The 14,951-nt window shown below is 41.6% G+C and overlaps 2 protein-coding genes across 4 annotated transcripts; one reads left to right on the top strand and one right to left on the bottom strand.

The window, feature by feature from the left end:
- Positions 1-3,099: 3,099 nt before the first annotated feature.
- On the bottom strand, positions 3,100-8,893 carry zgc:194981 (uncharacterized protein LOC561073 homolog). Its single transcript, XM_062538105.1, has 4 exons — positions 8,718-8,893; positions 5,238-5,449; positions 4,430-4,549; positions 3,100-4,047 (listed from the first exon to the last, which is right to left on the bottom strand). The coding sequence occupies exons 2-4, from the start codon at positions 5,427-5,429 to the stop codon at positions 3,961-3,963; spliced, it is 399 nt and encodes a 132-aa protein (XP_062394089.1). The 5' UTR covers positions 5,430-5,449; positions 8,718-8,893; the 3' UTR covers positions 3,100-3,960.
- Positions 8,894-9,387: 494 nt separating this feature from the next.
- LOC134064676 (glycine N-acyltransferase-like protein 3) lies at positions 9,388-13,448 on the top strand. Of its 3 annotated transcripts, none has more exons than XM_062520499.1 (6): positions 9,388-9,530; positions 9,710-9,803; positions 10,540-10,647; positions 11,316-11,439; positions 12,256-12,382; positions 12,915-13,446. In XM_062520499.1, the coding sequence occupies exons 2-6, from the start codon at positions 9,729-9,731 to the stop codon at positions 13,339-13,341; spliced, it is 861 nt and encodes a 286-aa protein (XP_062376483.1). In that variant the 5' UTR covers positions 9,388-9,530; positions 9,710-9,728; the 3' UTR covers positions 13,342-13,446. The 3 variants fall into 3 exon arrangements, with proteins under 3 accessions (XP_062376483.1, XP_062376476.1, XP_062376491.1); XM_062520492.1 differs by having other exon boundaries at positions 9,673-9,803; positions 12,915-13,445; XM_062520507.1 differs by lacking the exons at positions 9,388-9,530; positions 9,710-9,803; positions 10,540-10,647 and adding an exon at positions 10,975-11,106 and having other exon boundaries at positions 12,915-13,448.
- Positions 13,449-14,951: the final 1,503 nt, after the last annotated feature.

The following is a 14,951-nucleotide window of genomic DNA, read 5'->3' as shown; positions in this document are numbered from 1 at the left end:
CTCCCAACACCATTCTCTTTTCCTTTTATAGGGGAACTATAGAGTGTGTCCTGACCACATGCATCAGTGTGTGGTGCCTTTGATTGCACGCTGCTCCAAAGAGCCACTGTAAGAGACTCCATGGCCTCTTCACTAGGGCTCGACCGATATGTTTTTTTCAGGGTAGATACCAATATCAATTATTACCACAAAAAGAGTCCAATAACTGATATGAACAACTATGTCAGTTGTCAAAAAAGGGAGGTAGATAGTAAAGGTGATATGCAGCACACATTTTCTTTTTTGCATTTAATTATGCAAACATTTCTCTCTTCTTTTGTTACACAATTGTCAATCAACTTGCATCAGAAGTGTAAATCATGTGTATCATGTTAATCCAAAATCTGAGTGAGCTGTGGCCCGCAATTATTTTCATAGATTACACAATGGGCTGTGTTGTTGTTGTCACAAAGTGGATGCTTTGCCATTGTGCATGTGAGTGCATGAGAGAGGGAGAGGAAGGTGCATGCGTGATGACTATAGGCAAGTATTAAGGTTGAATAGTTTAACAAAACAGTTTTAAAATGGTTGTTACACTATTTAAGCATACAAGTTGTGTTGATATGTAGCTATAAACTACACTTTAGTGCACCTACTGTAATACCTATCTCAGGACGACATTTAGTCCAGGTCAGATTTTGGCCGGCCCTGGGTGCATGTAGTCTTTTCTGCCAGTCCGTTTCAAAACAGAGCAATTAGACTTCTTGACTTATGCTATAATGAAGAACTTTGGTTATACCAGCTCTAATCCTCTAGTTAGAAAGGTTGTTTATTGTTTATATGCAAAAAAAAATGCTTAATCCCATTGGAAATGGTAATGCTTGAAAGTTCTGTTTTCAGCGATTTGATGTATAGTGGAGAACTTTGATCATACCAGCTGAACTTCTCTAGATAGAAAGGTCATCTTGGACTTAAATTGAAGCTTATAAACTTGGGAAGTTTTTCATATACATTTGAGGCAGTGATATGTATAATAAAATGCTTGAAAATGATCACTTTTGATGACAATTGTCAGGCGGACAGATATTTTTTTTGTCTTTTGAGGTATGTTGAGGGTGATATTTGACAGCAAAAAGGCAGCAATCCCCAAAATCTTTTTTTGGTAGTTTCCCCTATGTGTCAGGATACACCATGCTAAATTATAGGGTTATATGACCATTTATGTAGCTCCAGTACCTTAATATTCACAATTATGTCATTCCGCCAAAAGCTTTTCCCAAAAAGGGTGTTTTTTGGCTCCTGAGACCAAACGGGGCCGAGTTGGGGGTGGTCATTACCATCTTGTGATGGCTCAAGGTATAAGATAATAGGAAATAATAGTGAAAAAAAGGTAGCAAAAAACATCCTGAGGGGTGGACCTGGCTCCCGGCCTATAAGCTCAATCTACAGCTATGCAATGCTTAGCTGTAACTACAATGCTAAACACCTTCAGGGAAAGGGAAGCCACTAACACACCTCTGACAAAATCTATGAAACTTACTCTGGTACACCCTGATGATGGAACTAGCTCAATAGTGGACAGTCCATGTGCTTAGGGGCACCTTAGTGTAAAACCATGTAACTAGAATAACTACCCTCACTGGTTGCTGTACTGTACTGATACTGTATACAAAATAATGCTGATTAGAGCAGTGAATATTAGCCTAAATGGTTATCTTGGAGCTACTCAGATCATTGCATAGCTGTACATCGTTAGTTAGGTAATTAGCTAATCAGTTAGTTAGTTAGTTAATTAGTTAGTCAGTTATTTAGTAAGTTACTAAATTGTTACTCATGTAGCCTACATACAATGTAAATTGTTAGTTAGATTATTAGTTCATTAGGTTATTAGGTAGTTTGTCAGCTATTTAGTCAGTTATTTAGTAAGTAAGATGTGAGACACTACTAACTAAACTAAATTGTTACTCATGTCTACAATGTGAATAATATAGTTTATTTAGTTAGGTGGTTAATGAGCTACACAGTTCATTGCGAAGTTGTAAGTTTGTTCGTTAGTTAGTAAGTTAGTTAGTTAATCAGTTATTTTAGTAAGTTCAATATCAAATAAACAGTAGCACCTAAACTAAATTGTCACTCATGTATACCACAGAATAAAAGAGTGAAAAGATGTGAATAACAGACACAGTTTAGATTATAAACAGTGAAGCGATGTGAATAACAAACACATTTTAGATTATAAACAGTGAAACGATGTGAATAACAAACACAGTTTAGATTATAAGTTAAACAATGTAAATAACAAACACAGTTTATATTATAAATTAAACGATGTGAATAAAAACACAATTTAGATTATAAATTAAACGATGTGAATAAAAACACAATTTAGATTATAAATTAAACAATGTAAATAACAAACACAGTTTAGATTATAAATCAGTCAATCTGCACTCACCTGAACGGCAGCGAATGCATGCTGACTGCTGAGCAGCTACTGAACAGAGTGGCTTAGAAACAGAACAATGTCTGCTTGTGTGTTCGCATGTGTGTGTGTGTGTGTGTGTGTGTGTGTGTGTGTGTGTGTGTGTGTGAGAGAGAGAGAGAGAGAGAGAGAGAGAGAGAGAAAGAATGAGAAAGTATCAGAGAAAGTTGTGTGTGTGTGTGTGTGTGTGTGAGAGAGAGAGAGAGGCAAGTTAAAGAGGTTTAGTGATAATCCATATACCCCTAAGTAGGCCAAGTGAGAAGAGGTGAGTGAGTGTGTGTTTGTGTGTGTGTGTGTGTGTGTGTGTGTGTGTGTGTGTGTGTGTGTGTGTGTGTGTGTATGTGTGCGTGCGTGCGTGCGTGCGTGCGTGTGTGTGTTTAAATCATTAGGCTATATTTAAAATAATTTAGTGACAGTAAAATAACTAAATAAGCAATGCAATATTGTATTGTATACTGTTCAACTGCACATATAAGTATGTTTTCTCTTATGGTGCTCGCTTTTGCAATAAAAAAAAGTTCTTTTTGGTACCTCCTTTCGCAAATTAAAGATTTTGATCCATCCACTAAATTTAAATGTCCATTCGGCTCTGTTCTTAATGTTTCATTTGTTAAAATAATTAACACCGGAGCCAGTAATCACCATTAGCACGTTTATTAAGGGATAGAAACAGAACATCTGTAGTGCACACACATACAGCCATAAAACTGTAGTAAACAACTAAATCTACAAACCAACTCTCGGATAACGAACATCCACAGTTCCTTCAGTATGCTACTCACTCATATTCATTCACTACAAGTTGGACAGTCATTCAATCCAAACTACAGACACTGACTTAATGTCTACTCAGTCAAGTACTAGTTAGCCTAAGTGCTAGGACTGACATTAGCCAAAAGTGCTTGCATAAGCGTTAATGATAGCATTAGCCACAGTGCTAACGTAAGCCTTAGTACTCATGTTAGCTACAATGCTAATGTTAACATTAGCGTTAGCCTCGGATGTCCCTATATATTATGAAACCAACTCAGCAGTACTGAGGACAATGGACTTTCGTCGGCTGATGTGTAATGAGAACACGGTCCAAAATGATTGTGCTACGTGCTATGTGCTCCGGACACACAAGGTCAACAAAGAAAAGGGATAATTCCTAAACACAGTAATAACTTTACATTTATATGTGTGTGTGTGTGTGTGTGTGTGTGTGTGTGTGTGTGTACACTTTGTAGGTATCTACTTAAAGGACACATTTAACCAGGACTAAAAGATACCTTAACTGGCATACCACGACACCAATTAAACTAGAATAGCCTATCTACTAAAAAGTTTTGATTCAAAATGACATTTGCTTGTGAAACTGACATGATTAAGACTTCAAAATAATAGGCTAGATCCTAATGTTGGACGGACACAAAATGAGTTACTGAGATGAGGGTCCTACAGTGTTTGGGGGTGTGTAAGGGTGTGTGTGTGGGGGTGGCGTGTGTGTGTCACGGGGATCAGTTGCACTTGTTGGAGAGCAGGTAGCTGTTGGTGGGGAAAGAGGCATTGGGCACCGCGAGGACCACAAACTGGCAGATCATGGCCTGGGAAGAGAGGTTGGGGGTCACAGAGAGGTGGATCAGAGAGAGGTCGGGGAAGAGAGAGAGAGAGAAGTTACAAAGTTAAGAGGAAGCTACTGGACTGTCTAGTTGTTGTACACCTGGTGATGTGCCTTGAAATCAGTCACAATGTATGTTTTTTCTTTGTAAAATAATTCACATTGTGTGGAGATAAAGGCATGAGCAAATACATAGGAATGCATGATATGTTCAATCAAACACACAAATATGCCATGTACAGTACACACACACACACCACACACAGGTTACACACACTCTTTTTTTCACACCATCTCTTTCACATAATCCTCTCTCTCTCTTTCTCACACACACATACACACACACACACACACACACACACACACACCTTGGCATCAGATGAGGTCTGGAGCCTACAGTCGGCCAGGTTGACTTTGTCGGTGTTCTTGCACGTTGTCTCGCCCACCTTCACTGTCATGGTGTACTTCACACGGGCAGGGGGGTATATCTGAGACAGACAACGTCATCACATTAGTACATGCGTATATACTTCACACACTGGCAAGGGGGTAAATCTGAGACAGATCACATTACCACATTAGGGACACTTTTTTGACAGACTTCGTTCATAGTGCTGTGGATAAGCTCATACTGGAGGTGAGAGAGAGAGTTCACAGATCAATAGACGAGAGGGTGAAACCTCATGTCTTGGCCATCATGCTAGCAATGCAGATAGCATGCAGTTCTAGCCATCTCCAGTAATGTTTGACCAAACTAGGCACTGCTTGGGATCGGTCAATATAAAACAAAGTGCTGTACAATATCCTGTATAAGAAATTATAATAAACATATAAATAATACATTATGGAACCTACAGCTGCAGCTACAACAGCTGTGTTCATTTAAATGTTAAATGTTGAAACACTTTTAAATTGCTGAAAGTAAACAAACAAACACAACGACGACAAAAAAACATGCTTTGCTCCCTCCCATGTGTGTGTGTGGACTCTGCATGTAAAATGGAAAATTGCATTACACATTACATGCATTTAGACGCCACTGAGAATGACAAAATATACATTCATGTACAACACCGTCCCATTATTTTAAAAACATTTAAGATGGATTTATCCTCAGGCTCAAGTCACACCTGTGTACCTGAGCATCACGTACAGTTTTGGTGCGCGTGCTCTTACCTGAGAGTTGTCGGAGAGCACGGAGATGACCTTGTAAGCGTACGGGTAGTTGCTCATGCGGTTGTGGAACCCGATGGCGAACTCCGCCGCCTTCATGACGTCCGGAGTGTACCGCTGGTTCACGGCGCCATCGCCGTTGACGACGGCCGTCGCCGTGGAAATGACAGCGAGGAGCACAAGGATGGATGCCATCTCGGTTCTATTGCTGAAGCCTGAGTGAGAGAGAGAGAGAGAGACAGAGGGAAGGGGAGTGCAGGTATTTAAAGGCTGCTGTTTTATCAGACACCTTCTCCTTTTGTGTTTGCTCGAGCGTTAACGTCTCGGGGGGCGATATCATATCTGCAGCGGTTGAGCAACATTTTTCGGTAAGTGTCGAGACGGACGTGAGAAATGCTGAGAAATGTGACGCCAGAGCGCCTTTGCCTGCACGCCAGCTGGTGTTTATCTTTATCAGATAGCACAGAGTCAGGAGGCACAGGAGCGAGAGGGTTAGTGCTGACAGGGCAGACAGGGAGCTCACACTGTGAGTAGGACTGGACATGGCACAGGACAGAGAGAGAAGGAGGGATACAGAGAGGGTGGAAGGAGGAGAGAGAGAAAGAGGAGGAGAGGGGGAGAGAGAGAGGACAGAGGAGGAGGGAGAGAGAAAGGAGGAGAGGGGGAGAGAAAAAGGAGGAGAGTGGAGGGAGAAAAGGTGAATGGAAAGAGGGAGAGAGGAAGAGAGAGAATGAGAACGAAAGGAAGGAGGATAGTGGAGGGAGAGAAGGAGATTGGAAAAAGGAACAGAGGCAGAGACAGACAGGACTTTTGACTTTTAAAACCCCTTTTACTTAACCATCATATGATTATTGATTATTCGAAAGACCCTCTAACCCCCTATGGAATACCTCCTCCAAAAAAAAAGACAAAAAGCCTAACAAAAATGAAACATCAACCTTCCTGTCCATTGCACTGAACATGCCACTGAAGGTCACCAGATCCTTTTGGTATTAGACCAGTTACTTTGTCCCTGAATAATTCCTCCATTTTGTACCAACTCTGTATTTCATACAACTCTGTATTATCATTCACACGTGTTGCAATGGCGCTGTACATAACGGTTCAGTCCAATGACACAGCAATGTGACTGTTTGGTCTAAAGTCACAGCAATGCCGTTGTACATAACGGTTTAGTGCACTGATGCAACATGTAGGGCTATGGCCGCTCTCATCAGGCGGTCTAATGACACAGCAATGTGACATTGTGAAATGACGAAGCTCACATCAGACTGGGCCTGCAGGGCCGACGTCTTCGGGTTCAGGGGACAGTCCCTGTTTTTGGTTGCCTGTCCCTGGGAAAACACATAAAAATGACGTACTGTATGTCCCCATTTTTTGAAGATAATACAAGTATTTCTATCCAATTGGTCAAACTGAAAATGTCCTGGGGGAGATAGAAAGGAGGGAGGGAGGGAGAGAGGGAGAGAGAGAAATAAATGCAAGAATAAGAGTTTTACTTTGTGATACCGCCAAAAGTGATTTATCAGATAGCAGAGTCAAAGTGGGCCAAAATATATCTACTATCTAGACCTGCTGAGGCATCAAACATCATACTGGCTGCACTTAATGTACTACAGGTGAGAGAGAGAGAGAGGGAGGGAGAGAGAGAGGCAGGGGGCGTAAAGAAGACAATAGGTGAGAAAGAGAGAGTGAGATGAAGAAAGAGAGAGGAAGGAAGTTATGGCACTGTGCGTGAGTGTGTGTGTGTGTGTGTGTGTGTGTGTGTGTGTGTGTGTGTGTGTGTGTGTGTGTGTGTGTGTGTGTGTGTGTGTGTGTGTGTGTGTGTGTGTGTGTGCGCGTGTGTGTGGTGAGAGAAAGAGAGAGACTTTCTCAGCAATCTCACATTTTCACCCTGATATCAACCGAGCCAATTCAGCTGATTTTCATCTAGCCAGACAAGGAGAGAGAGAGAGAGAGAGAGAGAGAGAGAGAGAGAGAGGAAGAGAGAGAGGGACAGAAAGAAAACTGTATGAGGGGAGGGATATGAGAAACAAGAGAGATAAAGACATACCCAAACAGAGGGATAGAAGGAGAGAGATAAGAAAGAAGAGAGCGATTGAATGAAACAGGGAGAAAGGGAGTGAGTGAGATATCAGGACAGAAGCACCACACACAGAGCAGATACAGAACTGAGGAAAAACAACAACATATCGCTATCCTTTTATTTCTTGTTTGTTTGTTATTTATATTGTCTTAAATGCTCCAAATGTAAAGCGCTTTGAGCTGCATTCTGTGTATGAACGGTGCTATACAAACAAAGTGTTACAAAAGTGTTACTTTTTATGTGTAAAGTGTACAAATAAAAGTATTATTACTATTATTATTGTTGTTAGTATAACACTGTGTCTCATAGAAATCATTCAGACACAATGTCTGTTGGTTTTGTGCTGTTCCTAGCCAGATTATGATAACCTTAATCCTGTATTAATCTCTGACAAAACCATACAATCAAATAATAACCCTGGCCTGAATTTAAAGGCAAACATGGTTGTCTTATATCTAGCCTGAAATAAACCTGCTTGAATTTAAAAGCAGACATGCTTCTGTTATGTCTATCCTGATATGAAATAAACTGATGTTAGGCCCCTCTGAACTGAATGATAATAATAATAATAAAAAACATGCTTCTCTCTCATTTGTCCTAATAATACAAAAAACGGCCTGTTTCTGTTATGTCTATCCTGATCAGAAATAAACTGAGTTGGGGGAAAAAAAACAACTCACTTCTCTCTCTGCTGTCCTGACATGAAATATACGTAAGGCTGTTTGAGCGCAGTAGTAGTAGTCCCTTAGGCTATGATCAGACAAGGATTCTTTTTTTTTAAGCTGTCAGTGTCTATTTTGCATCATAATCCTACGGCTGCTTTTAAAACACAACCGCAGGTGCGTTTTTTTCTGCAGCTCAAAGCTATTATTAAAGTTGAGAAATGCTTTTGCCGAAAAAAAAGAAACGCCCTGTTTTTTTGACAGCTGACCAATCACAAGTGGATGACCGAAAAATCCGCTTCTGGCTGCTTTTTTGGAACAAAAAGTGATGGACAAATTTCTAAAAACTAAAAAAGCGGTCTGCACTTCAAAAGACGCCAAGTCTGAACAGACCTGAGAGTCGTCCCTCGCACTGCCCGTGAGGCCTTTCGTGACATAAACAAACCAGCACATGTGCACACACCCACTCACTCTGCCTCCGTCTTACACACAGAGACACAAACAGGGCCTGAAAAGACACACACATGCACAGAGAAAGAGAGAGAGAGAGAGAGAGAGAGAGAGGTGAGCTCTTTCTCTCTCTGATATTCTTGTCTCCAATACACAGGAACAAACAAATATAGTATTCACATACCCTGACCCTATCTCTCTCCCTCAAACTCTCTCTCTCTCTCAAAATCTCTCTCACACACAAACACAAACACACACACTCACACACCCTTGGTGAGCACATACCCAGTGTGTTGATGAGGGTCAGTGGGAGGTGTGGTGTCCGCTAGTCATGTCTGTTTGTTGTCCCCTCCTCCGTCTCGTCTCAGCGTGTGTGAAGCTCCTCCATGTTGTTCTCCTCAGACCTCAGCAAGCTCGTACACCCACAGGAGGAATAGCTGTCCCCTCCCCCTCTCTCTAGTCCTCTCGCTCTCTTCCTCTCTCTCTCCCTCCCTCTCTCTCCCTCCCTCTCTCGTTCAAGCTGGTTGCATGATCTTGTCACATGATCTGGTGTGTCAGGATTTCTCTCAGGCGGGGGCATGTTTGTGGGTCAGCTTACTTCCTGATCACATGACCTGCGGGAGCATGATGGGAAATGTATGTCACAGTAACTGTTCTGAGTAAGTGTTTTGCCTTTGGGCTGGCAAACTTTAAGGCTCACGCGTAAACTCACTCACACACAAGCAAACAAATCAAGCAATAGAATCAGTTCAGATGAAAAGCATACAGTTTCGTGCTCGTTTTGTTTTCGTGTCCAGGAATAGTTGTTTTGTTTATGTACAGTAGCTTATGTGTGTGTGTGTGTGTGTGTGTGTGTGTGTGTGTGTGTGTGTGTGTGTGTGGGAGGAGTGTAGAATGAGACCTTGGTTGTTTAGTTTTTTTTCTTATGTCCCAGTGGACAACACTAGAACAGGAAGTCACTTCCTCTGTTTGTTGGCCGTTTATAAGGAGGAAGAAAGACTGTCTCCATCGGGTGCATTTATATTTATAAGTGTTGTCATAAAAGTGGCTGCTTTTCTACAGTGTGATCCGAACTAGTCCACGACTCTGTGCTAGGAGGTATAGACACCAACTTCCTGAATCTTTTGACTGTTGTAACCTGACACCCTGACTGTTTCTGTGTGTGTGTGTGTGTGTGTGTGTGTGTGTGTGTGTGTGTGTCTCGTTATGTCCCTGCCTGTGTGTACATGTTTTTCTTCAGCACTGTTTTGGTTTGTTTTGCCTGGTGACGCACACAGCACAACTCCACCCTGCAGTATGAGAGAGTTGAACCCCAGTGAGATAATGGAGGCGGAGCAGGCTCTGAAACTACATTTCCCAGAATCCCTGAAGGTTTGTAGCTGTGTTCACTACACTAAAGTAACCCAGACAAAATGTGTTAGACAACGTAATGCAGGCTACTTTAATTGAAATGCTCTTTATTCAGTCATGTACTTAAAGTTTAAGGTATTCTGATGAAACCTTGGGGTTGACATTTTATAACTTAATGAGTGTACAACAAAAAATACACAGAAGTAGTTTATGACCTCTACATGATAAACTGTATCTTTGTCAGTTATGGGGTCCTATAAATTCTTGGTAACACTGAGATTATGTGTCGATTCACTGTTGTTAGTAGTTCTACATATGATGAGCCTGATACAAAACGTTCATTTAAAAGAAAAGTGGTCAGACGGATTTAGAGGCTTTTGCATCTGAACCCTTCATATGTTTAGGCATTTCTGGGAAGTATTCATTTGTTCAGCATGTATTCATTTAACATGTTTCAACATTGAGGTAAACTTGTGTAGGCCTAAAGCTGTGGATTTTCTTGTTTGATAACTGTTACCAAAAGAAACCTTGATCATTTTGTAAATATATTTTGTCAAAAACAAATAAGATTCCAACATTGTGATATCTCAGATGGGGCAAAACATATCATATTTTGTGTAAAATAATAGCTGCAAGATTTCTGCATCTCTAAAAGGACACTCTAAATATTTTAGAGTAGGCTTTAATCTCCATGGAAACCTGCCCTCAGTATTTTACACCCAATAGACATTCATCCCAATTTTTGATTGGTCTACAGGTGTACGGCTGTGTGTTCAACATCAACAGAGGCAAACCACAGAACCTGGAGGTGATTGTTGACTCCTGGCCGGACTTCAGCGCCATAGTGTGCAAGCCAAAGATAAAGGTCAGTGCTACCGAATGCAGGCCCTGGGTACCAGCACCCCCTGCTGGCCATTCAGCATACATTTACAAACTTAGCCATTCCCACTTAGTCATGACCTGATGCTACATCTTCACTTTTATTTATATTTAGCCCATACTTAGACATGCGAGGAAGAGTGTGCTGGCATGAAAGCGATCTACATTTCATCATCTCAAGTTCAGAATTCCCAGAAATCTATCTCAGAGGTACAGACCTACCAGCTATGCAAGTTGAGCTGTCTGGTATCTATCACACATGGGGCCTCTCTCAACCTCTCTCGTCGATCCTCCAGGCTCGTTCCCACTGATCTATAAAGAACACTGGATAGACTATCCCATTGTTACCGCCCCATCATTCTTCATCTAGATCATTTGGAACGAGGACCAAGGAAGGAAGGGAGGATCAATAAACAGATAAATGAGAGAGCTCCATAGTTCCATGGCATGTTGTTTTAAAACGCCTGTCCAAGCACAGAGGCAGCTCTTACAGCCTTGACACTATTACAGCCTTCAGTGCAGGACAAATACACACACTAACACACACACACACACACACACACACACACACACACACACACACACACACACACACACCCACACCCACACCCACACACACACTATTACACTATTACAGCCTGGTCCTCCACACAGGGTGCCCGTGACCGCGAGGGGGACTTCAACATCCACAGCATGTTCTCCAGAGACCAGGGCAGCCTGAGGAGGCTACTGGACAGCCCAGGCCTGCTGGACTGGGGCCTCTACACCCTGCTGGCAGGTAGCCTACAGTAAAATAAAAATGCTAAAGGGAAATAAACAAAATCAATCAATCAATCAATCAATCAATCAATCAATCAATCATTATCTGTGTATTTTCTATAGTTCACAAGGTTGAGGGCTGGGAAATAAACAAATACATTTCAATAGATCAATAAATAGGCTAAATCATTACCTGTTAGCATTAGCCTGAGGAGGCTACTGGACTGGGCCGTCTACACCCTGCTGGCAGGTAGCCTACAGTAATATTCGAATGATTAAGAGAAATACAGTCATGGCTGAAAGTGTTGGCACCCCATGCTAAAGGTGACTAAAAAGAGGGATATAAAATCATTTTTTTGGAAATTAATCTTAATGCCTTGAGTAATAAAATGAGGATATATTCAACCTTTAAGGACACCAATTTTCTTTGTGAATGAATACTGTATCATAAGTAAATAAATGTTCTTCCTTAAAATACTGGGGTTATAACAAGAAATGTTCACGTAATTACCTGATACTGAGCCTTTTTGTGTGTGTGACAGCATACGCCACCGTACATGGCCTATCTCTAAGTGCATAGGCACATACTATGTAGAGTATGCAAACACATGAGCATTAATACATTCTGCTGTTCATGTTCGTTCCTTGGCAGGAGTGTGTGTGTGACAGCATACGCCACAGTACATGGCCTAGTTCACGTAATTACCTGATACTGAGCCTTTTTTTTGTGTGTGTGTGACAGCATACGCCACAGTACATGGCCTATCTCTGAGTGCATAGGCACATACACATGTGCATTAATACATTCTGCTGTTCATATTTTGTTCCATGGCAGGAGTGGACCTGAACTATCTGGACGCTGTGAAGGCCCTCATGGATCAGCACCAGGTGCCCTCTCGGACACAGGGCGTGATGCGCGTGCTGAGCCTCCAGTCTCCCGCTCAGCTCCGACCTCACCGGAGGTTAGCGCACAATCACACTTACCGTTCACCCACCGACTCAATGTCTCCCTCAGTGTGTTAATCTCTACATGCTGCCTTGGCAAACCCAACTTTCAGGAGTATAAATTCAACCTTTTGTTTAGTTCATTGATATCGTCTTCGTCATCTTCATCATCATCAATAGGCCTAGGAGTCATATATTTGGGCCAATGCCAAAAGGTCTTGTAGTAGTGGGCTATTATTAGGCATAAGATAGTGAAGTAACATAAGCACACCTCACGTCACCCTCTAGAGGCCCAGATTATTTTAGCCTGCTGCACTCTCCACATGTAGATCCTCCGTCCTCATTTCCACTGATCTAGATAAAGAACGACGGGGCGGCAACAATGGGATAGTCTATCCAGTGTTCTTTATAGATCAGTGGAAACCAGCCTAAAGAACCGAGCATCGAGGATCGAGGAGGGATGTTGAGAGGCACCCAATGTCTCTGTAGAGACCCAGATTATGCTTAGCCTGCTGCACTCTCCACATGTAATCTGTTCTCTCCTGTTAGTCCTCCCGGTTGTCTGATCCAGCCGCTCCGGCCGGAACACGCGGAGCTCGTCAACGGCAACTGGAAGTACGGCGGCGACGCCGACAGCTACAACTCCGTGCGGAGGTACATCACGCACCTCCCCAGCCTGTGCGTCGTTCCCGAAGACGGCTCGGCGGCGGGAAGCCCCGTGTCGTGGGTGCTGTTGTATCCGCACTCCGCGCTGGGACTGCTCTACACCTTACCGGAATACCGACGGAGAGGATACGCGAGGGCGCTGGTGTCGCGGTTCTCGGAGATGCTGTTCGAGGAGGGGTATCCCGTGTACTGTTTCGTGGAGGAGGGAAACAGCGCCTCCTGCAGCCTGTTTCAGTCAATGGGCTTTGGGGACAAGGAGAGTTACCGTTCTGTTTGGTTTGAATTCAATGGGCAAATGAATGTATGTTGATTCTCATGAAAAATACTTGAAAAAATGTAATTATCTTTTTATAGGATTGTCAGGCTCTTACCTTACCAATACATAAAGTGAAGCACACAAATCCTCAATAAGCATGAAATCAATAACTAAATCATGTTTTTATAATCTCAAAAATTCACAATGTGAGACAAAAATTTTCATTGTAAAGGAATTGATGTAGATTATTTGTATTATATCTAAACTGGTCACTCCTAAAATTGTTGGTGTATTTTGTTTTGTAGTACGTATTAAAGCAATAACTAACCATTTTATATTTTCCCAAAAACATACACCTGCATAACCTAAAGTATGCAGCAGTGGTCTGTTGTCAATTTCTGCTACTTTCTAGCTGTTTTTAAGAGCTCACATTACTGCACTGCAACTTGATTACAAATCACGAAATGGAACTGCACCAAGACACCTGTCAGATATCTACAGCAGGTATTTTATTTGACTTAATATAGGCAAGGATTATGGACTATGGACTATACCACTGGCAAGTGGCCAAGGCCCCAGGTTCTGTCATTTGTTGATCTCACATGCCCCCTAGCGGTCCTCCGAGTTATTGCATCAACATTTTCTCACCAAAAAGTCAAAATAAAAAAAATGGTCATAAAACACTCATGAACATAATTTGTAATACAAATTTAAGGCGAGACACTACAGGTGAATAGGGGAAAATTTTAAACGTAAAGATATCTTCATGAAACTTTACCAGTTGAATACTCACATAAATAGGAGAAAAAATGTATTGCAAGTTTTCTTTAATTTAATGTTTAAATATGCTAATTAGGCTATATCTCATTAAATATGCGCTAATTTACATATATTTTGATGCAAAGGATCTGACCATTGGAAAAAGCCAGGTTGAAAATTATTTTTTTGTTGTGTTAATATATCAAATAAAAAAACATTTACAGAGGGGATTATGAATATCTTCTTTTGTTTTCCAGTAAATCAGAAAATACTGCCAATTGGCTTAAAAAGTGGATTTTCACCCTATTTTTAGGCATAAAAAGTCATGTAAATCATGCCAAGAATGCTATATCAACAAATCCCTCTGTAAATATCTTCCAAATATAGTTAGGAATAAGACTGGAAAGTTTGGTGTATGTAGGTGCTGCAGAAGTGGAGATCCTTTGCATGGCGTGTGGGGCAAAACTCGTTTTGAGAAAACAGCCTTGAAACACAGCCAATGAAATGCGTTCTCAGCTTAGACTCGTCTTTGAACTTTCGCGATTGGTTGCTAATACAAAGGAAATGCCCATATTTGGATAGCATAGCGTCTTGTAGGAGAAACAGGGCTTTCCAACGGTGTCAGACACAATATGATTTGGATCACGGTCACGGTAGTACATGACACTTTAGAATGGGAACTTTTGGTAAAATTAGGAGAAATATATAGGCGCGAGTAGACAAAATGTCATGAAATAAACACTTAAATGTGCAAATCGGACTTTGTTGTTGTAGTAGGGTGGTAGAATACATGCTAAGGTTGCAAACTAGCACAAAATCTCGAAATTGACTGATGCTAAAAAATCCAATGTTTTCACCTGCCGTGTCTCGCCTTAAATATTCATAGTGCAAAGTTGGGTTGCTGA

This window comes from Sardina pilchardus, chromosome 1 (assembly GCF_963854185.1).
Source record: "Sardina pilchardus chromosome 1, fSarPil1.1, whole genome shotgun sequence".
Classification (NCBI taxonomy): Eukaryota; Metazoa; Chordata; class Actinopteri; order Clupeiformes; family Clupeidae; genus Sardina; species Sardina pilchardus.
The sequence above is the reverse complement of the archived record's forward strand: the minus strand, read 5'-3'. Positions and strand labels throughout refer to the sequence as shown.